A 23,839-nucleotide genomic window follows, 5' to 3' on the forward strand; every position below is an offset into this window, starting at 1 on the left:
CCTGATTGTGTGACTTTCTCTCTGAATCCTTTAGATGAGTAAATCTTGATGATTTACCCAAGTGGTATCCATGTCTGATCTTTCTGTCCATTCACACTGGCTATTAACATTGGTTGATACAGTGGTCGGTTGTGCTCTATTCTGTGTAACCCCTTCATTGAACGCTGGATTCTTATGGTGTGAAACAGGCAGCAGGTTTTTCTTCACAGTTACCCTTTAAGGCTGTTTGTTGGCTCTCCCTTTACCTCTCTTGATAATTTTGTACTGATTACTCTGGGTTTAGAAAAATTTGATTTTTAACATAAATATAAACTTGCCCCTTTATCCTATTCAAAGCTTCTTTTTCCCTATACCTCCCTAGTTTGGTAACAGTGGGGTTGGAGTTGGGGATGGGGTGGGGGGAGGGATCTGTTTTGCCAAGTTTGTTTCACTTTCTCCCTGCTTGCTTACTAGCCTTTGCTCCTTCAGAGTTGAGTCTCAGATTCTTGTGTGGCAGATGCCTGAACGCCCTTCTGTCTCCCTTGGACACTCAATCAGTTAGTTAATCCTTCACCCATCCTCTGGGACCTCCAGATCTTCTTAGTTCTCCGAAATAAGTGCAACCCTCTCCAGTTCATTTCTTATGAGCTAGCTGTTCCTTTCTGATATACTTGAGGCCTGGCTATTCCTTTTCTTCTAGATTCATTTGAAACTTCTCTGTATCCCATGTCTGTCTCCTATGTCTCAATAATAAGACCTATCAGTAGTAACTTTGTAGTCCCACGTCTCCCCCACATACATACACGCTTGTGCTTAAACTATTTTGAGCAGATTTCTATTCTTTGTAATCAAAAGAGGTCTAATCAAGCTATGGGCAAACTGATCAAAGAGAATTGAGGGAAATTTTGTGCATGCTATGGAACAGTCTTATGAATGTATTTCAGCTTCATGACAGTGGACACTGAGTCCATCAGGTATAGTGACTTGTTTCCTTAAAATATGAGAACAGTAAATGCAGATACATTCTCCCTCTTTGGCTCCCATGTTTTTGAGACTAGAACCTGACTGTGCCCTCTGCTATCATGTTTCCAGACAATTAGATAACAGGATATTTTGTCATTGCCTTTATCACTATATTCCAGTCCTACAGATAATCTGGACCTTGGTTCATCTTGGATGTTTCCTGTTTCTTCAGTAACACATGTAAAATTTATATTTTAGTGTGGGTTCCTACTTAAACTGGTATATTAAATTTAGCTATGGGGCGCCTGGGTGGCTCAGTCATTAAGCGTCTGCCTTCGGCTCAGGTCATGATCCCAGGGTCCTGGGATCGAGTCCCACATCAGGCTCCCTGCTCGACTGGAGACCTGCTTCTCCCTCTCCCACTCCCCCTGCTTGTGTTCCTGCTCTTGCTGTGTCTCTCTGTCAAATAAATAAATAAAATCTTTTAAAAAAAATTTAGCTATGAATAACAGAGCCCCAACTATGGTAACTTAACACAGAAGTTGATTTTTTCTTCCATTTAAAACAAGTCTGAAGGGGCACCTGGGTGGCTTAGTTGGTTGAGCATCTGCCTTCAACTTGGGTCGTGATCCCAGGGTCTTGGGATCAAGCTCCGTGTCAGGCTCCCTGCTCAGTGATAGAGTCGCTTCTCCCTCTCCCTTTGCCCCTCTGTGCACGCTCTCTCTCTCTCTCTCTCTCTCTCTCTCTCAAATAAATAAATAAATAAATAAATAAATAAATAAATAAATAAAGTAAAAGAAGTCTGAAGGTAGGCAAATCATGGCTGATATGATGACTCTATGATACTATTTTTCTGCTACACCCTCCTTAGCATATAACTTTCATTCTTAAGTTCCTCACAGACCAGGATGGCTATTGGGAGACCCAGCCATGTGTCTAAGTCCCAGGCAGCAGGAAAGAAGGAGGACAATGGCAAAAGGGATGTTCGGCAGCTACTCCTTTAAATGAGCCATATTCATACATGAGGTGAGTATCATCTCAAGTCTCCCACATACACCTAATTGGCCACAGGTAAATGTGTGCACATTGAACAAAATTGGGATTTTTTTTTTTTTTTAGGGAAAAAGAGAAGCATGAAAATGAATGGCAACAAGATAGCTTCCCTCATTTATTTTATGCCGACATTGCCAAGTTTCTTTTCCTGATCTTATTCATTATTGTTATCAGGTCATGAAAACAACCGTCCCATCACCCACACTCACCAATAGGAAGGACACAATTTCAAAACAAATGACTACACTTTAAATATAATTAGCTTCAGGATGCCTGGCTAGTTCAGTCAATAGAGCATGTGATTCTTGACTGTGGGGTTGTGAGTTTGAACCCCACGTTGGGTGTAGAGATTACTTAAAAAAATAAAATGTTTAAAAATAAATAAATAAAATTAGCTTCATGTAAAACTCCCTATATTGCTTTTCATTTTTTTTCATTTCTTGGGTGATGGGTGAAAACTATCAGGAAACAGATCATTACTGGACCTATTCTTGGAAACTTTTGTTTCAGCTTTAGGCTCCAACTTTTCATTATGAAAAATTTCAAACCTATAGAGAAGCTGAGAGAACAGTACAATGAACATCCATGTATCTTTCTTGTAGAGTCACCAATTATTAACATTTTGTCAAATTTTCATTATTGCTCTATCTCTCCATACATTTTGTTGTTGTTGGATCTTTTGAAAATTTAATAGGATTTTTAAAAGGGAAGGACACTATCTAAATCTTTAAAGTCAATAGATTCCCAGGAATAAATTCAAGACAGAGGTCATCTGGTTATATATAGGCTCTAAATTACAACTTCTCTCTTGGATATTTCAGAGGATCAGACCATACATATTGCAGCTCCTCTTAAATAGACTTAAGATTCCAATTTCCTTCTCAGAGTTATCTTGATCTGAATATACCACGGAAACAAGCCTCTTTAGACATTTTAATGCAAGTTAAAATTAAAATTTTTCACAGTGCTATTGCCTTTCAGATAATTCAGTTTGATTGTGACATTAACAATGTCACCATACAGCCAGTAAATCAGCAAAAGATAGGGTTTCTTAGCATGATTCTCGTAATATAAAAAACAAGGGGAAACAAAGTGGTTTGCTATATAATTTAGAATTTGAATAATTTGCTTCATTCTTGGAAAGCAGTAATTCACATAGAATTGATACATGGGTTCAGGTCCCACAATGTCAAGGAGGAATATCTGAAACATCCTTTGGAATACAATGTGTTACTCTAAATAAGGATGGTTAAGCCAAAAACCTGTGCTGCATGGTTTTGCCTGGCTGCATAGGTTTTAGGCTTAAATAGGCATGAAGCTTATGTTGACATTTTACTTCAAGCTTTCCACTGAATAACCAAATAACTGGCTTATAGTAACTGCTTTCTTTGGAGTTTTATTTCTGTAGAACAAAGGATGCGAAGTGTTTTCTTTTTGCTAATAGGACAAACAGAAGAAGCTCTATGAGAAGAGGTCTTTGAGGTCCGGTTTTACACTCGGTGTATCTAGAGGCATGTAATAGATTGTAATACTGCTGTTCGTTAAGTAGTCCACTTTCCATCTCTGCAGTGTTCCTCTCTGTGGCATCTTGGGGGTTACTGCTGCATAATTTAAACTACTCTGCCAGATACAAGACAAAAATGCCATACTAAAACTTTTTTTTATTTTATTTTATTTTTTAAAAAGATTTTATTTATTTGAGAGAGAGAGAATGAGAGATAGAGAGCATGAGAGGGAAGAGGGTCAGAGGGAGAAGCAGACTCCCTGCTGAGCAGGGAGCCCAATGCGGGACTCAATCCCGGGACTCCAGGATCATGACCTGAGCCGAAGGCAGTCGCTTAACCAACTGAGCCACCCAGGCACCCCATACTAAAACTTTTTATAAAGTTAAAAGAATAGGTTGTCAATTTGAGTGACTCCCCCAAAACACAAACTTTTATCTAAGTCATATTTCTCACTACGTTCTTTTATAAACTTATTTTTATTTTACTTATTTTGTTTTTAAAAAGTAGACTCCACACCCAACATGGGGCTTGAATTCATGACCTTGAGAATCAAGAGTTGCATGCTCTACCAACTAAGCCAGCCAGGTGCCCCTTATAAACTTTTAAAAAATTGTTTTGGATTTACAGAATGATTCCAAAGATAATTCCTATATAGCCCATATCAGTTTCCCCTATTACGAAATATTATTAGTCCCTACTACATTTTTACATCCTCTTTCCTTCTTGCTAATCTTACATGTTTTGTTAATTAACATATAAATTGTATGTGCCAACTATTTTTAAAAAATACTTTATTCATTTATTTGACAGAGAGAGAGAGTGAGAGAGAGCACAAGCAGGGGGAATGGCAGGCAGAGGGAGAGGGAAAAGCAGGCTCCCTGCTGAGCAGACAGCCCCACTCGGGGCTCTGAGTGGAAGGCAGACGCTAAACCCACTGAGCCACCCAGGTGCCCCTGTGCCAAGCATTTTGATCTTACTAATTTTAGGTTGATATTCTTCAAAAGTTTTGGAAAGAATACACAATGGGATTAAAAGATGTAGGGAGCCATATTCTATCTTCCTCCAAAAATCATCTTTTTCTTTTCCAGACAAAAGTACCATAGATTTTTTTTCCCCATAGTCCTCTTATTGACCATCTTATAAATCATCACTGATAATAGCATTCTCTAGATCACTGAAGCTCTAAAACCCTCAATATTTTATTTTTTCTTTTCCTGTTCAATCACTATGAAATTTTTCTTTAAACTACAGTTCAAATATGTCCCTTTTTTATTATTATGGTGACTTCCATAATATTTAAAATGCTATTTAGTTTTTTAATTAAACAAGCAGAGGTGATGTGTAAGTGCTCAGGCTGCCATGACAAAATACCACAGACTGGGTGGCTTAAACAACAGAAATTTACTTCTCAGTTTTGGAGGCTGAGAAGTTCAAGGTAAGGTGCCCATTAGCTCTCTTCTTGCCTAAGAAGGCTGCCTTTTAGCTGTGTCCTCAGAAGTTGAGAAATAAGAGTTCTCTCATATCTCTTCTTAGAAGGGAATTAATCCCATCATGAGGACCCTACCCTCATGACCTCATCTAACCCTGATTACGTTCCACAGGCCCTCTTTTCAAACACCATCACATTGGAGGTTAAGGCTTTAACACATGAATTTTGGAGGGACACAATTCAGTTTACAGGAGGCAGCAATGCCCAACCTCAACAGAGGAGAAAGTCCTGCATTTAGAGTTGTGCGACCTGAGCTTAAAAAGATTTGTCATATGGAGGATGAATGCTAGACTAAAGAGCCACTGGGTGTTCCATCAAGGCAGTGCAGTGGTGAGAATTATGTTTTACGAAAGCAAATCTGGTGGTTGCTTTTGGGATGAATTTTACTGTAAGAAATCACAGGTAAGAAAACCATTTTTGCGGGATGTAACAATCTCTGAATGAAGACCCACATTATGATGACAGCACCCCAATGCACCACAGACACGAAGCCTTTCCTGATCTTTCTACAAGCCAGGATCTCTTCCTTAAATCTACATTTTTCTTATGTTTAGGGGTTGCTCGTGGAACCCTTAAATTCCGCACTATATTGTGCTTGTTTCTGTACTTAATCCCGTCCACTTTGCAGTTCCTCTGGTAGGCAGCAAAGGGGCGTCAGAGCAATGCAAAGCCCAAAGCCAGAATGCAGCCATGGGGGGGGCCCTCCCGCGATGGGCCGGGGGTCCCAAACTCCTACCCAGCAGGATACGCTGCAAAACTTCGTGGACTTGACCACATCCTTTGACGTCCAGGGGGTTTGCACGGCACCACCACCAAGTTCGGCCACCCCCCACCAAAGGCCGCTCTCTGAGCCTCCTGGGTGGCAACTCGCAATGACTGCGCTTAACGGGCTCCAAACGCTGTGGAGGTGAATTATTATCGACTGATTTCCGAACCGTCCGGGAGCAGAGAAGCTCCCTGTCCCTCTCCGGGAAGGGACGGCAGCCAAACGAAGGCTGAGCGCGCCTCCTTTTCTGCAGCAGGGCTTGGACTGCTCAGTAGGGCCTTCCCCACTCTGGGATTTCGCGCATCCCTTTTAGCAGTAGGGAAAGACGTAAAGCAATAATTAAGATTCAACAGCCTTAAAGTACACATTACGTCAACACATATGCTAATACAGAACTAAAGAAAACGGTTTCACTCGTCTTCAACGCTAGACGACTACCCCTTAAGAGGACCGGCCCCACCCCCAGCTCACTCCCTCCCAGGACGCTTTGCGCGGCGCGCAACCCACCCCCATCCCAGAGTGCCTTGCGCAGCGGGCTCGCTCTTGGTGGGTTACGTGCGCGCGGCGGGCGCCGGAACGTGCTCTCGGGTGGTTGCCCCACCCACTTCGGCCTCGTCTTCGCAACCACGGTGGCTTGAGGTTCCCGCCAGGTCGCGGCTGGGCGAGAGCGATGCTGCCCGGCCCGCCTTGGTTTTGAGGAGAGAGGAGCGTCCCAGACCCCTTGCAGCTACCTGACGGCGCTGAGCCCCGGCAGCCATGTCCACGGGGTTCTCCTTCGGAACCAGCACACTGGGCTCCACCACCGTAGCCGCCGGCGGGACCGGGGCAGGCGGCGGTTTCTCCTTCGGAACGGGAGCATCTAGGTAACCGCGCTTCCTCGCCTTCCCGGCCCGGGTCCTCCCAGCGAGACTCCCGTGGGTGGGCCCGTCCCTTTCTCTTCCCGCTGGCTTCCTTTCTGGTGGGCCTGGAAAAAAACATACTTGCGCAGCGCCAGCCTCGTAGTCCTGCCGTTTGGCGGCCTGATGGGGAGGATGGTCACAGGGTTGTGAGGTCCCCAGAATCCACGATGGTTCACACAGTGTCCCTACCGAGTGGGGTCTGGCTGGGTGAAAGGGCCTGGGATTTCACGCCGAGCCCTCTTAGTGCGGCAATCTGAGGCACAGAACGAATGAACGACATTGTGGCAACTCTGGGGTTTCAGAAAAAGACAATAGAAAATTTTAAGGAGGACAATTACAAGTTTATTTCTGATAATTCAGATTCAGTTGCAGGATATATGGTTTTGGACATTCCAATGCTTTAATGACTAAGTGGTATTTTAAACGAGCTCACATCTTTGTACCTCATGGAACCCTATCCTTTGTTACTGTAGTTTCTTATTTTAAATACGTGTTGTAGAATTTATTGGTGATAATTTTGAACAGTATGTGCAAATTAGTGTACGTGAGTGTTGTGTTGTAATGACTCACATTGTCTTCTGCTTACATTGAAAAATGTAAGTATAGCATATTTATCGTTTTTGTGCAACCTGCTAAACCACCACTTCAGGCGGTGACAAAATACAGCTAGCAGAGGTCCAGAAAGAGACAAAATAGTTAAACGTCATTTTCATGGTGAGAGATTTAATGTTTAGAACTCAGTCTTTTTAAAAATGTAAAAGTGAAGGAGTTAATGAAATCAAGAAGTGTGCATAGAAGGTGTTACAAGGTATCTCCTGAAGTTGAGGGATGTGATTGTAGATTAAAAAGGCAAAAATATCTTCCTTGTATTCGAAAGGAGGGGGGCAGACTACATAGTCAAGTAAAAAATCTGGGAATTTCCCTTAATACCTCCTTTTCTCTCTGCACCTTTAATCAGCAAGGCCTGATAATTTTAATTTCTCAGTTTCCATTTGCTTCACTTCCAGTGCCACCATCCTGTTGCAAGCTCTTGTCTTTCATGGAACAAATATTTATTGAACACACTCCTATATAATAGACTCTGTTTTAGGTGGTGAGATAAATAAGGGTCCTGCTCTCCTGAAGCTTACATTCTTATGAAAATACTTAGGATTTCTTCCAAGTTTTCAACCAGTAACCCTTCTCATATTTGATGAAAACTATTCCCATCATCTCCTACTTTGATTACTTCAGTGGAATCGCAATTGCTGTTTGAAAAATCAACTTTGATGTCAAGCCTTTTTTTAACACATAATCAGAGGCATTTTTTAAAATTCCCATTGCCTTCCTTTAATGATTTTTCATTATCCTTGGAATGAAGTAAAAATAAATCTTACCATGATCCACAAGATCCAAATAATCTGGAACCTCTTCAGACTCATCCTGAGCCCAACTCCTCATTTCAGTTTGCTACAATTCAGTGATACAGACCTACTATGAAAAAAATTAAAGGCAAAGAAATAACTGAAAGTTTCAAAGGAAGATATTTACCCTTAATTTATGTGATGCTCTTTGATATTTTCTGTTCTGTTCTATTTCATTTTTTAAAATGCCAGTTATGATCTACTAAATTGATTTTATACTCCTAATCTTAGTTTGAAAAATACTGCTGTAGCAACTTGGGCATTTTCTCAGTTCCTCAGGTAGGCTTAGCCAAACCCCTTCCCACTTGGGAGCAGTTCCCTCTGATTGGAATTCCCCTACTACCTCCTGCCTCATATGCCAAGCTAGTGTCTACTTTTGGGACTCAAATGTTAACATCTCCAGAGAGGCAGTTTTTAGATCTACAAGTGTACAGGAGGTTTCCATCTTCATAATACCCTGTAACATAGCACTTATCACAGTTGTAATCAGTTCGTTGTGTTTTTTGTTGACTTATTTTCTGATTCCAGCAATAGAATAGAAGCTCCATGACAGTGAAGACCTTTTCATACTGTTTTTTTTTTTTAGTAGACATAGTGGAGCTCAATACACATTTTTTGAATGAATGAATGATTGATTAATCTCTTTCTCTCACTAACTGGAAACTTACTGAACTGTATCTGAGTCTTATTTACCACTCCATCCTCAGTCCCTATGACAGTTCCTGGCACACAAAGAGGGCTTTAATAAATATTTGTTAATTGAGTAAAGGAATTATTAGTGATCAGCTAGAAACATGTACACAGTCTTTAGAAGGGCTTAGATAAGGGGCACCTGGCTGGTTCAGTCAGAACAGCATGAAACTTGATCTCGGGATGGGTGAAAGCCCCACACCGGGTGTAGAGATAAAGAAAATAAACTTTAGAAGGGCTTACATAAATGAACGAAAGGAGACACAGTCTAACATTTGTCTGGTGGAGTACTGGTTTGGAGACCTGACTTCCCCTAGTGCCATCTGGTGATTTGGTCTCTTTAGGTAAATCATTTTAGTGAAGTTACTTTCCATGCCTCAGTTCCCACATCTGGAAAAGGGGTATAATATATTTACCTCACACAGTTGTTGAATGAGGTAAAGCATGTAAAGTACTTAGCATCATATCTGGCACTTGGTAAGTGCTCAGTAATGTTACTTTCTAAGTCCACATTAGGGCATGCTGGAGAAGTTAAAACAATATTCCTGACCTGTTGGAGACAACTTGGCTTTTCTGTAACACATCCTGATGAGTCATTGGCAGATAATAGTGGTTTGAGGCAAAACTTGGTCCTGTCTGGGGTAGCTTTTGTTAAACTAAGTAAATTTCTCTCCTGCGAGAAATTTCTCTTTTGCTTTCTTGAGTAAGAAGATACCACTTTGATGTATTTCTTTGGTAATGTTTTCACATTTAATTATGAAACACTTCATTGTGTCTTCAGTTATCTTAAGGTTGTCAAGAAATTTGTCTAAAAATACATAATTTCACTGTACATCTTTTGTATATTTATGGAATAGCAGTAAAACCAAATGGGATCACTGAATTATTTGGGAGGGAGGAGAGCATAATAACCATTTTCTTAATTTGAGGTCTTCAAAATTTGCCAATAATGTTTATTAAGATACCTTTTTATTTCAGTTGATTAAGTGTTTAAAGATTTGTGCTTTGTTGGTGAGACCTTGCAACCCTGTTCTGCCAGCCCTCTGTACTTCACACACCTATGCTCCTAGAGATCGTTTTAAAATCAGTGATAAACTAAGATATAGGGTACACTCCCCTTTTTCCCCCCTACTCAGTGTTGATGCCTGATTTCAGGTTCTGTTCCCCTCACGGTGATGGGCTGGCATAATACCTTGTATATAATGTGTTTAGTTGAATTTATTAAGTTCCTACTGATGACAGTAGTAACAACATTTATTAAGTGAGGTTAATTCACCATGCACAATCTCTTAATCTTTTGCAAAACTGTTAAGTGGGCACTGTTATTCCCATTTTGCATCTGAGGAAATAGAGGATCAAAAAGGCTAAGTTATGTCACACAAGTCCCAGGACGTTGGGGAGCTGGTACTAGAACCCAGCCATAACACTGTTGCCTCCTTAAATTGAAATGTCCCAGACTTTTAAGCTTTTTAAAAACTGACCTTGGCTTTTATGGTGATTGTGTCTGTATGGAAGGGCAGGCAGATGGAATAAAGATACCTATATAGAATGAGTGGGAGCTCCCATTATGTTATGTGTTATAATCTCTCTTAACTCTCCTACACAATTTTTGGAGTGTCAAGTCGTTAAGATTTTTTTGTTTATTTTTATAATTTGCTCTCCCACCTATAGATAGCAAATATGAGCCCCTGAGTTTTGATAAGAACAGTTGAAATTTGTGAACTTTGTTCACATCCCTTGTTATTATCAGCTGTTCTTTTTAAGCTTTCAAGAACTCTGAAGAGGATTTCTGCTGATGAACGAACACATAATCTGGATAGTGGGTAGTTTTGCTTTGTATTTTACTCTTGCCAGGTTATGTTTAGTCCTTTTCCTCTTCCCACACCGACCCCAGTTCTTATTGCTGTTTTGGTGGCAAGAAAACTAACTGCATCCCCCACTCCCTGCCCAACTCCATAAATATGGTGATATAGCAACAGAGAGGTGGTGAAGACAACTTAGAATAACTTTTCTATTTCTGAGTATGTTTTATTTTTCTTTATGTTATTAGTAGTTGGGGAAGAACAAATGTATTTAGAAATGTGAACTATACGTTAGTCATTCAAGAGGAAAATGATCCATATTCATGGGATTTCTCTATGGCCATTTTAAAATATGATAGCTTTCAATAAAACTTATAAAAGTAGAATATGTGATACTGTTTATGATTACTTGGAATCTGAAATCTTTTGTAGGTGACTTTAAAAGAGAACAGGAAAATATTTGAATTTGGTTTGTTAAAAATAAATTGTTAGTTCCTTTTGTATCCTATGGCGATATATTGAATATGTTAAATGAAAGAAAGTACTTAACCTTGAAGAGTTAATTTTTATTTTTCTTAAGGAAATACTGGCTCTAGTAGACTTTGTTTTGTGTTTTTTTATAAACAAGCAACCCTTCTGTGGGGCTCAATTTTGGAACTCTTGGAAGCACTGCAACGCCTGCAACTACATCTGCTCCTTCAGGTGGTTTTGGCACTGGGCTCTTTGGATCGAAACCTACCACTGGGTTCACTCTAGGAGGAACAAATACAGGTAAGGAGGATTGTCACATTTTCAGGGAATAGGTATGGGATATTCTTTTTCAAGTTCTTTTCTATATCTCTTCCCTTTACAGGGATTGTCTTTGGTGATAGACCTAAAAAATGGTAAATACTAAGATGAAAAAATATATAGGGATGTGGAATTAAGGGCCAGTGATAGGCCCAACATTGGTTATAATGTATTTTAGTGTAAAGGAAAACACACATTTAGGGGTGCCTGGGTGGGTGGCTCAGTTGGTTAAGGGTCCAGCTCTTGATTTCCTCTCAGGTCATAATCTCATGGTTGCAGAATGAGCCCCTCTTTGGGCCTCAGGCTCCTCAGGGAATCTGCTTGAGATTCTCTCTTCTCCCTGTCCCCCTGCCGCGCCCCCTGCCCCCTCAACACTGGAGCTCTCTCAAAAATAAATAAATAAATCTTAAAAAAAAGGAAGGAAAACACATTTAAAGAAATAAGATCTCTTTTTTTAAATAACTTTTTAAATATATACTTGACACGAAGAAGATACACCTCTTTAAATATAATGAATTAATTTAATTTTTATATTAGATTATATAATGCAGTGTTTAACCTTAGTGAAGATAAGCCAGTTTACCAATTTGGACATTAATTAGTTTAGTCACATATGTGGGACAGTCAGCATCCTGTCTTGCTATAATATTATCATTTACCTTCCTAAGAGATGTTTTAAGTTTTTGTATTATTTTTTTTAAAGATTTTATTTATTTATTTATTTCAGAGAGAGAATGAGATAGACCATGAGAGGGGGGAGGGTTAGAGGGAGAAGTGGGCTCCCTGCTGAGCAGGGAGGGACTCGATGCGGGACTCGATCCCGGGACTCCAGCATCATGACCTGAGCTGAAGGCAGTTGCCCAACCAACTGAGCCACCCAGGCGCCCTAGGTTTTTGTATTATTAAAACAGTTGTTTCGATGGGAAAAGGGCAAGAAGTCAAGGTTTCTGGTAGACATTTCAATAATAAAAAGGTGTTTGTTTTTTAATACTTACAGACATTTGGTTATTATTAAGTTAAAAATATGTTTCACTGGTGCTGCCATTTAAAAAGTTTACTTCTTTACTTACTCTTTATTCTCTACCCTCAGGGCCTCTTGGTCTCAGTTACCACTTTTTGCATTGACCTTCCAGCTTTGAGTGCAACTTTTCACAGCCATACATAGAAAATGTAAGAACTGCAGGAGTAAATATGAGAGCAGCCAGTGAACTTCTTGAGACAACTCTGTGTGCCAGTGTTTGCTTGGAGTAGCTTTTTTACTTCTTGCCTAATGTTGTTATAAGCCATAGTTGTTTGCATTTATAAATTTTATTGCCTAATATAACAAATTATATACAGCCTGTAATATGAAAACCAGTGCTATAGGAAAAATGTTTGTTTTAGTGGTTATGGTGGAAGATACTGGTTGTTGTAGTATCACACCCTGAGGATGACTCCCAAGTCTTGCCCTTGTGATAAACTCCAAAAAATGTCATCTTCCCTTGATGATTAAATTTTATTTCTCTTTTTGTCCCCAGGAATAGCAACAACTATAACTACAGGATTAACTCTGGGTAAGAATTTTTGAGGAAAGATCCCAGATCTGTGGTTTTCTATTCTTCTCTTTCTTAATATCTCACAGAGCTGGGGTATAGAAGGAAGCATGTAAGGAACCTAATATAGATCACAGACACTCACTCATCACAGAACCTTTCAGTATTGGAGTTTTTAAAAAAGTCAATGACTTTTTAATTCAGGAAAAAACCCTTAAATACAGATATGGTTTTTCTGTGGAGATTTATTTCACACTGAATTTTGTAGTCATTTGAATCCTTTTAGTGAAAAAAAGCAACAGACTGTAGGCCAGAAGTCTTGAAATTAAACCCTGCTTGTACCTCCAAATCATTGTGAGGTCTTAGGTGGTCAGAGTATCTGGCAGCTTTTAGTTACCTATAAAAGGGGTGTATTGGACTAAAAAGTTTTTGGATTCCTTTCCAGTTCAAAAACATCATAGTTCTCTGTAATGATATGCCAAAGGGAATGTGAGTTAAGTAGGACAGCAGTTAATAATGTCAAAGGAAATGAATGAATGAGAGGACAGTGAGGAAACTCAGATTTATTAATTGAACTGACATTAAATAAAAAGTTTAAATAAACTAAAGATTGGTGGACTTTCTTCACTTGGATGCTACTCACCTGTTACCAGCAGAAGGTGTAACACATCTGTTTACTACCAGAGTTTTTGGACAGGATTGGCTTCAAGGGCAAGCAGTTGGATTCTCTTATTTTCTGACATTGGAGAACCCATACAGGATTTCAAAGCACTGTACTCTGGCAGGAATTTCTGGTTGTGGTAAGGGCAATCCAGAAGTTTAATTTCTGGCAGCTGCTTCTCTCAGTGCCTTGAGGAGAAGCCAAAATGCAGGTCATTATGTATTTCTTTATTTAATATTTTTGAGCAGCTATTACTTCCTAACTCTGTGGCCTTAGGTATACATAATGCTTTAAACATTTAGTATTAGCTGTTGTTGTGGTGATGGTACTGGTGGGGAGGATGGTACTGATGATGTCAGTTGCTGAGTGCATGAGCAAGGCATTCAGTGGGTTATGAGGTGAAGGTGACTGGCAGTTACAGTAATATGTTCTTGTGTGATCTGGTAAGTGCTCTAACATAGGTGTGAAAGGCACCAAGGAAGGCAGAGGAAGATAAGAATAGGAGTTTATCTGGGGTGGCAGAAAACATCATTCCTGATGGAGGAGTGGAAAGGCCCAGTCATAAAGGGATCCAGGGAACTAGGAAAAGTACTCGGTTCTTGCAGTTTAGGATTCAGAAATGGGAGTGGTAGGGAGAGGGGGTGTGAGGAGCAGGTGGGTGCCACGCCTTTTGACTCTAGTGTAGAGGTAGTATAGAGCTAATGGGAGCCTTCCGTCAGGGAGAATCACCAGGGTATTATTTTTTGGTGGTGTTCTCTCATTTTTAAAGTAACTGAAGTAATTCAAAGAATTAAGTTTAGAAGGACTGATAGCACAAAAACAAATTAAGAGGTTACTGTAATTGTTCTTGAGAGGGAGATGACCTGAGCTAAGGGTTTTGAGGATGCTTGTAGTCCAGGGATATTTCTGTAGTGGAATCAATAGGATTTGTGACTAGTAGAATGCAGGAGAGAGAAGGAACGTCAGGGGTGATTATGGTTTCTGGCTTGAGCAACCGAGTGGACCATGGCAGGGGATTTAGGAACGTTTTTGTATAAGGAGACGTTGAGGTACAAAGGGAAGGGACATCCAGGTGGAACTAAGCAGGGGAGACTCCGGTAGGTGTAGATTTAGACCCATGTTCCCCTAGTGGAAATTCTGCAGTTGGGAAGTATGGGAGCAGGTCTGGAGCCATAGGCAGTATCATTTAAGAAGTGAACAGAGGAAGGAGATGGACAAAAGCAGATTGAAAGGCGTAGCGGGAGATGACAGAAACACAGAAGGAAGTAGAAGCAGTAGAGAATGGTGGTTTAAATAGCCTTGGAGGGAAGGGATGTTTTTCTGTTGAGTATAAAGAAAAGGAAGGATAAATGCTGTTTTAGGTAAATCCAGGGATAGAACTGAAATTGGATTTCAATATTGCCACACTGATTGGACTTTCTTTTGCTTTTCTTAAATCATAGGGTCCTCTTTTAAGTATTCACCATGATTTGGTTCCAACTTCTATATTTTCCTTTTTCATATATATCCAAATATCCTTCTATCTACAAAAGTAGGATCACAAACTTTTAGGGATCCTGACTGAAACTGGTATAATACATACACAGTTATGGTAAAATAGGGTTTGTTTGTTTGTTTGTTTGACACAGGAACGCCAGCTACTACATCTACGTCTACAACAGGTTTCAGTTTAGGATTCACTAAACCTGCCGCATCTGCCACACCATTTGCTCTCCCTATTACTTCTACCTCAGCTAGTGGTCTTACTCTTTCGTCTGCTCTGACATCAACTCCAGCAGGTGAGGCAGAATGGAAAAAGTCACGTTTTGTGGTTGAATTTTATTTTGTTTTTGGCTAGTGAATTTAGGTATCCACCTTTTTAAAGCTAACTTCAGTTTTGGAAAGTTTTTATTTTAATCAGCAGTTTTGACCTATAAAATTGCTGATTTGTGAAGGTCATCATTGGGCTTTAAAGCAACAGGGGTCATCCTGGAAGTTGGTCTCTATTTACAGAGCAAAGCAGGGACAGGGTGAGAGGTAAAATGTAAAACTATTAATAGTTTTTGTAAAGGAGCATTTTGGTGACAAGGAAGGATAAAGAGTTTGCCTAAACCTTGCCTGGCTTTTGAAGGCGAAGTTGGTGTCCTGGGTTGAAAACTCTTTATCACTGTCTGGAATCAGTTACCTGATACCATTCTAGTATTACCCAGAACTCTTATTTCTGTCACTAGTTTTTGCTTTAAGGTACTATTTGTCTTTATTCTTAAGCATATATAATTTTATCTTTAGTGAGTAATTTTTCCTAAACCTCATGGACATGAGGTTTTTTTTTTTTTTTTTGGAAATGTTTTGCATTTTCTCTGGTGTTCTTAGAAATGATGTTTCCTTGTGAAGCCTTACAGTTTCACTTTTTATAGCATCTACAGGATTTACCCTAAATAATTTGGGTGGAACAACAGCCACAACTACCACCGCATCAACAAGCCTTTCCTTAGGGGGAGCCTTAGCTGGTTTGGGAGGTTCGCTTTTCCAGAGTTCAAATACAGCGACATCAGGTAATTGATGATACTCATTTTCCAAAATAGTATTTATATTTAAATTTACTTTATCATATATTTTGACATTTTGAACAGACCACTTTGTCTCTTTAACCTGTGTGTTTTTTGTTTGGTATGAAAACTGAATTATAAAATAATGTTTTTCATACATAATTGGATATCTTAGCCATATTATAGAAATAAATCTGCTTCTGCTTCTCAATATTGACTGACTAGATAAAGACTGTTGAGTTGCAGATCTGTACTTCTGCGACAAATAATGCAACATATGTTAAGAAAAAAGAAAAAGAAGAAAATAGCAGGAGGGGAAGAATGAGGGGGAGTAAATCAGAGGGGGAAACGAACCATGAGAGACGATGGACTCTGAAAAACAAACTGAGGGTTCTAGAGGGGAGGGGGGTGGGGGGATGGGTTAGCCTGGTGCTGGGTATTCAAGGGGGCACGTTCTGCATGGAGCACTGGGTGTTATGCACAATGAATCATGGAACACTTCATCAAAAACTAATGATGTAATATATGGTGATTAACATAACAATAAAAAAATAAAAATTAAAAAAAATAAAATAAATGCTGAAAAAAAATATTGACTGACTAGATAAAGAAGCAAAGAAGGGCCTGTTTAAGGAGTCTGTAAACTATTCTAGAGAAACTTACCTTTTTAATAAATGGCAGTTGCATAGTTTTGGATCATTTAGTATCTAAGTTCATTGTAAAACAACTTGACCTTTTAAGCCCTGGTTTTAAGCATAGCTTTCCATTACAGACATCAGGAAAGGGTATTAGCATGCTTTGAAGACAACGTTTTAGAACACAAGTATTAAGTTTATCATAGGCAAAATACTAAAGTACCAGTTCACTTGGCAGAGAATACCTAATCGTTTTTATCTTGGATTGATTTTTCATTACATGTTTATTTTGAAATTAGCCTCATGTTAAGGATTCTACAGATGTTTTGAATATTGGGAATGAATAATAGAGGAAACATGATACTGTATATAATATAATAAAATGTAAGAGTGAGAAAAGCTTTCCTCTGACTTGAAAACATTGTATGATTATCTCACATAGCAATAGAACATCAAGAACTTCTCTTTAACAATTTATGAGTTAGGAAAAACATGTTTTTCAACATTGAAACGTTGAAATCACAGAATTTCCAATAATACATATGTTCATTTATAATGGCTATTTAATTTCAGAAGTTTTACTGAACACCTATAGGTGTCTAATACTTGGTTGTGTGGGAAAGATGAAGGAGTATGACCTAGTGTTTATTTATAAATAAACAGTTTATTTTTTTATATTTTTTATAATTATATATCATATATAATTATATAACAAATATATTTTTTATAATTCAGTTTATAATTCATGCTATTAAACGGTTCTTTCATGTACTCTATTCAGATACTAAATTTAATGAAGAAACTCTTGGTCAGTGGGAGGGGAAAAAAGGAGTTGGTGAAGATAATCTAAAAATTTGTAGCATTTAAGTTTGCGTTGATCTTTCAAATACTTATCTTTGTCACTATTGTCTAACCTTGTAGGTATTCAAAATGTCTCCTAATAACCAAATCACTGGATGACTATAACATACATTCTTTGCAGGATAAGTATTTAAACATCTCTCCCAAAGATTCCTATGAGAGCAAAACACAAAAATAGCAGAAAGGGGAGGTGGAGGATTGTTTTTGTGTCTTGCTGATGAGTTTTTAGGCCTTTTCTAATTTTTACTAGACTCTAGACTACCACGTCAGTGCTTGATTTATGGTTATGCTAACCTAAAGATGCCATTGATTGTTTTTAAAAAATGGACCTTTATTTAGCTATATTTTTTGTCACACATTGTCAGTATTTAAATCCAGTTTTCAGTTATGCCATGCTCTTATCCAGTACATCCTACCGTTTCCTTTGTTTCTAAAGTAAATAACATCTGTCTAAAAAGAACCACAGTTGTGTCAGCTTGGGAATGCATGTACTTAGATGATTTGCCAATGCATGGTCTTTAAAATTTTGCTACTTGATTCACAAGCATACAATAATGACTTAAGAGTAACTATAATTTAGTCCCTTCAGTTCCTTTTGTCAGTGAGGTAGAATTTAAATAAATGAAGTCTACTTCTTTCATAAAGTTTTGGTTAAGAAAACTTAGGAGTATAAAATTTTGATGATGTTTGAACTGTAAGGCTTCCAACTCTCAGCTCTTTAAATTTCATTAATAGTAAAACTATTTGCTTTATGTTATACTAAAATCTTATAAATCATTAGTAGATTATTTTACTTATTTATTTGTTTATCTGTCACCAGCTTTATTGAGGTATAATTGAGAAGTAAAATTGTAAGATACTTAAAGTGTAGAGCATGATGATTTCATATATACATGCACATTGTAAATTCCCATCAAGTTAATTAACACATCCGGTATTAGATTATTTTAAAAGTATACAATTCCAAAGCATGACTGGAAGACAAGAAGTATTCACCTGAAAATACACAAACTAAAACTGCTTTTTTAGGAGGGTTTAAAAAAACAATAGGTAGTATGTTCACATTTATTGAATTAACAGATACGCTCTGACGTTTTCAGTAAAGAAAAATTGATAGACCCATAAATACAGAGAACTGATGGTTCCCAGAAAGGGTAGGGAAGACAGGCAAAATGGGTGAAGGGGGAGGGGGTTGGTACAGGCTTCCAGTTATAGAATGAGTAAGTCACAGGGATGAAAGGTATAGCCTAGGGAATATAATCAATGTTATTATAATGCTGTATGGTGACAGATGGGGTAATGACAGTTGTGAACATAGCATGTGTAGACTGTCAAATCACTTTTGTACACTAATGTGACATTGTGTGGTGACATTGTGTGTCAACTATACTTAAAAAAATTACCTAAAAAGTAAAGTTAAAATTACATCATCCAAACTACATATACCATTGACTCGCTCCAGACTTATTCCTTGTTATTTACTTAAATCAAGTATGAAGAAAAACGGGATCCAACTTAAAAGCATTTGAGAGCTTTGGTCATTAAGGGAAAATCATTATAAAGACTTTCAGTGAACTTTGTAAATTATATTTGGCTTATTTGTAGGACTTGGACAGAATGCTTTAGGCTTGACTTTGGGAACCACAGCAGCTACTTCAACTGCAGGCAATGAAGGTCTTGGTGGTATAGATTTTTGTAGCTCATCAGATAAAAAAAGTAAGTAATGTTATATTCTAACAGTAACTTAAATTCCTATGTCAGCAAGATTTTTAGTTATATATTCAGTAGTAAAGTTTTTACTTTTAAATTTGTTTGCTTTCTATTTCACAAATTTTGTGTGTATTGTGTGTTTAAGATTTTATTGTAGAAAACTGGGTTTTGTATGTGCATATGTCTTATGTAGTTATCTTAATGTGTGTATTAATATATATTCTTAAGTTGGGATCATGCACACATATAGGGTATACAAGTTGACCCTTGAACGACATGCTTTGAACTGTTTAGCTCTACTTATATGTGGATTTTTTCCAATAAATAACAGTGGAGTACTATAAATGTGTTTTCCTTATGATTTTCTTAAAACATTTTCTCTTATTTTATTGTAAGAATGCAGTATATAGTACATATACCAAGTGTGTGTTAACTGACTTTATATTATCAGTAAAATTTCTGGTCAGCAGTAAGCTATTAGTAAAGATTTTGGGGAATCAAAAATTATGCACGGATTTTCAACTGCCTGGGGGGTTGGGACCCCTAATCCCTGCATTGTTCAAATGTCAACTGCATTGCTTTGTAATCTGTTCTTTCTCATGTATTATATCACAGGTATTTGTCAGTTCAGTAATTCTTTTAGGGGTATTCTGCTGCTTAATATCAGCTTTATGAATCGGTGTATCATTAATCAACCATCATTCTATTATTAGTGTTTGTTTTCAGTTCATTTATTCTAGGAAGTAGAATGCTCAACATATTGAGCATCTTTATAGAGGGAGGCAAAATAGTATTGTAGTTTAAGGGTGTAGACTTGAGCTGAAATCATCTGGCTTCAAATCCCCCGAACTATTACAAGCTCTGTGACCTTATTCAAGTTATTTATCCCTCTGTGCCTTAGTTTCTTTATGTAAAGTGGGGGAAAATAGTAGTACCTACTTGACAACATTGGTCTGAGGATTACTATTTATAAGACTTCAGCAGAGCCAGGCACATAGTAGGTGCTGTCTAGGTGTTTGCTTTTATTACAAATTTTCATTCATATTTTTGGTTATTTTTTTAAGACAAATACCTAGAAACTGAATCATTGGCTTAAAGAAAGGGACAGTTTTGGAGACTCTTGGTATATATTGTGAAATCACTTTTCAGAAAGGTTTTACCAATCTGTTTCCCACCAGCCAGTATGAAAATACTCTTCTCACTGTGCCCTTGCCATGCTGAATATTCTTTTTAAAAATTGCCAATCTAGATTCATTTTGAAAAGTGTTTTAGGGACGCCTGGGTGGCTCAAGTCGGTTAAGTGTCTGCCCTTAGCTCAGGTCATGATCCTAGTATCCTGGAATCGAGTCCCACATCAGGCTCCCTGCTAAGCAGGGAGCCTGCTGCTGCTTCTGTCTCTGCTGTTCCCCCTGCTTCTGCTCTCTCTCTCTTTCTGACAAGTAAAATCTTTAAAAAAAAAAAAAAAAAGTGTTTTAGTTTTGTTGTCCCTATGCATGATTTTTTGTTTTGTCTTGCAATGTCTCTTATGCCTCTGGTGAAAGCATGTTTCAGTAGGGTATATACATGCATATTGCGTTGAACCCCTCTGAAGAGCTTAGAATGAGGTAATAGATGAAGGTGTAAAATATGCCGTGTCCATATATCTGTATAAGAATTTTTTGTTTTGGACATGGTTTTTATTATACAGTTATTATTCTAGGGTGAAGTACTGTTTTAAAAGTTGGCTATCCTAAAATCCTTTTAAACTTAGAAAATTTGGGATTATTTTTATTTGAATGAAAATTGATTTTTAAACATAGGGGTCTCTCTTGTTTTTACTTAGTTTTCTTTGTAGCAACTTCAAAATTAGAAAAATTATCTTAGATGTTTTAGCAGCTTATTTTTTTACTCAGCTGGAGCAGTCTGGTACCCTCCAACTACTTTGATTTTAATTGTGAAACTGTTTCTCTTTTTATTGTAATTGCTTTTAGGTTCCATGTGAAAGAGCTGATTGAGGCAAAGGAGTAAGAGAAATATGAGGAGTTAATCTCCCCTCTTTCCCTGCCCCCCCCCGCCTTCCCCAATTGTCTTCCTCTCATGTTATGCCTTAGAGTTGAACAAAAGGAATATGTAGAATAAATATACATGACCTGTTGTACCACATCAGTTCCCTTTAACCTGCTATACGTGTCAAGGGATTCTTTTTTTAATGTAAAGGATTTCTCTGTTTCTCTAGTAGCTGTATCAGTTAGCCTGGACCTACAGTATTGGGTTTAATAGATGAAGAGTGGTAGGAAGCAATGTTCTGTAAGTGGGGGCAGCATAGAGCAAGATCTAGAGATGAGGATGATCTTTTTTGAAGAACTGCTGGAAGACCAGCAAGCTACAGCATGGGAAGATCAGATTCCAGACGTCATAAAGGGAAGGGCCGTGTGTGCCACTTAAAGGAGTTTTGTAATTACATGGAGGACAGTTGAGACCTGCTAGGATTTTGATGTGGATAATGTGACATGAGATACGTTTTTATTTATTTATTTTTTTAAGATTATTTATTTATTCATGAGAGGCAGAGACAGAGAGGCAGAGGCAGAGGGAGAAACAGGCTCCCCGCTGAGCAGGGAGCCCAGCGTGGGACTTGATCCCAGGACCCCGGGATCACGACCTGAGCCGAAGGCAGACGCTTAACCATCTGCGCCACCCAGGCGCCCTGAGATACATTTTTGAAGAGCATTCTGGCAGCCATTTGGAAGAAAATGTGCAGGAGGGCAAGAACAGATACAGAGTGCTGTTAGGGAGCTTTTATAGCAGTCCACAGGTGTTACAGATGCAAAGCTAGATAGACTAGTCAGGGCCCACGGTAGACTAAAAACAGGCCTAAGTTTTATGTACACAGGTCTGTCTGTATAAACTTCTGTGAATATAATAAAAATGGAATATGAAGGAAAGAGCAAAATAGTACATTAATGAATAAAAAAGTTGAACTATTTGGAAAAAAAATTAAATCCCTACTTTATATTACTGTGTCTCATCCAGTCAAAGACCCCCTTCTGTAGAACATGGGTACCAATTTCAGAAATGTTAAACTATGAAAGAGAAAGATCTTAGAATCAGTGAAATACAAAATATGGAAAAATAAATTATAGTTAGATTAAAGAGGTAAACAAAAGAAACCCCATGGACAAAGGCAAAAGGTAAATGACAAATTGGAAGAAAAGTACTTGATTTCTAGATGCTTATTTTTTAACATTTTAACATCTGAAATTGAGATGTGTCTTAAAATTAGGGTCTGATTTTAGAAATAGACACATGAAATATATATATGAGACAGAGAATTAATATGCTTAATGTTGAAATAGCTCTTAGAAGTCAGTGAGAAACATACCTAAAAGATGTACAAATAGCCTGAATAGGCCATTCGCTAAAGGAGAAATGTACTTGTCTAATTAACATTTGAAATGTTTTACTTAGTACTGTCAGAAATATGAATTTAGATTATAATGAAGCGGCATTTTTCACCTGTATACTGGCAGTGATTGTTTAAAAAAAAATGTTCGTTGTTGAGGATGTGGTGGATAAAGTACTCTTATTCATAGTAGGTGGGAAGATAAAGTGGAACAGTTGTTTGAAAGGATCAGTTTGATGTCAGAGGCCTTCCCTGATGTAATCTTTGACCTATAAATTACTCTTTTTTGGAATACAAATAAAGTCATGCACCAGTATTTGGAGATAAAGACATTGACTATAGCAGCATTGTTTATATAGTGAATGCTCATATGTTAATAAGAGGGTTGGACATAAAGGTTCTGATACAGCTATGTCATCAGTATTCTGTGGTCATTTAAAATATGTTAAGTGACTTGGAAAAGACTTAATTACAACATGCTGAGAAAATATGTTAGCATAACATAATTATCCTGATTGCTTTTAAAAATGTGTGTGTAAGTGCAGAAATAGCTTATAAGAGGAACCATTAAGGTTCTCTGGTGGGATGAAGTTTTGTGTGTGCCTGCATTTTCTTAATTAAGCAGGTCTTATTTTGTAGTGTGAAATAAATTTTGGAAAAGGAGAAAGGGAGTCACTGCATTTTCCTGACAGAAAATTTTTCTTTTCTACTTTCAGACATATACTATTAATGATAACCACTAAATAGGTGTTAGTGAGAAAGTAGTTGATATTTCTGCACACATTAATAACTACATCTTTAAAAAAAATTGCTGCTTTTGTATTTAGAGATGTCCAGGTAATCTGACATATTTTAGTATTCTAAACTGATAGAACCTAAGAAAGCATCAAGTAAAACTCTCAGGAGTTAAACTGCGCTAAGCAAGAACATTTTTCATGGAAGATAGTTGAAAGAGGAAGATTCTTGCCCTTGAAAGAAATAGATACAAATCAGCTACATAACTGTCTGTTTATATGTACACAAACATGTATCTATAACATGTTTTGTTTGGAGTTTATGACAACTCATGACCTCACATGGTGTATAAGAGGCAGTCTAAAAAATGCATAGCAGTTTCTATTTATACCCTAGTTTGTGTTAAATTAAAACTTGAATTTGGAATACATTGTTAAATGACCTGTTCTTACATGAA

At 37.9% G+C, this 23,839-nt stretch overlaps 1 protein-coding gene across 3 annotated transcripts in view; it reads left to right on the forward strand.

The window, feature by feature from the left end:
• The first annotated feature begins 6,332 nt into the window (after nt 1-6,332).
• Nucleotides 6,333-23,839, forward strand: part of NUP58 (nucleoporin 58) — a 40,433-nt gene continuing 22,926 nt past the window's right edge. Inside the window, exons 1-6 of one of the 3 annotated variants that reach the window (XM_028106861.1) lie at nt 6,333-6,618; nt 11,178-11,320; nt 12,856-12,891; nt 15,160-15,309; nt 15,928-16,065; nt 19,161-19,271. In XM_028106861.1, the coding sequence (XP_027962662.1) occupies nt 6,512-6,618; nt 11,178-11,320; nt 12,856-12,891; nt 15,160-15,309; nt 15,928-16,065; nt 19,161-19,271 (685 nt within the window). In that variant the 5' untranslated portion in view covers nt 6,333-6,511. The remainder of the gene's footprint in view (nt 6,619-11,177; nt 11,321-12,855; nt 12,892-15,159; nt 15,310-15,927; nt 16,066-19,160; nt 19,272-23,839) is intronic. The other 2 variants (XM_028106871.1, XM_028106879.1) reach the window with 2 other exon arrangements.

This window comes from Eumetopias jubatus, unplaced genomic scaffold (genome assembly GCF_037043125.1).
Source record: "Eumetopias jubatus isolate StellerSeaLion01/CBP00866 unplaced genomic scaffold, mEumJub1_p1.0 scaffold_3, whole genome shotgun sequence".
In the NCBI taxonomy this organism is placed as follows: Eukaryota; Metazoa; Chordata; class Mammalia; order Carnivora; family Otariidae; genus Eumetopias; species Eumetopias jubatus.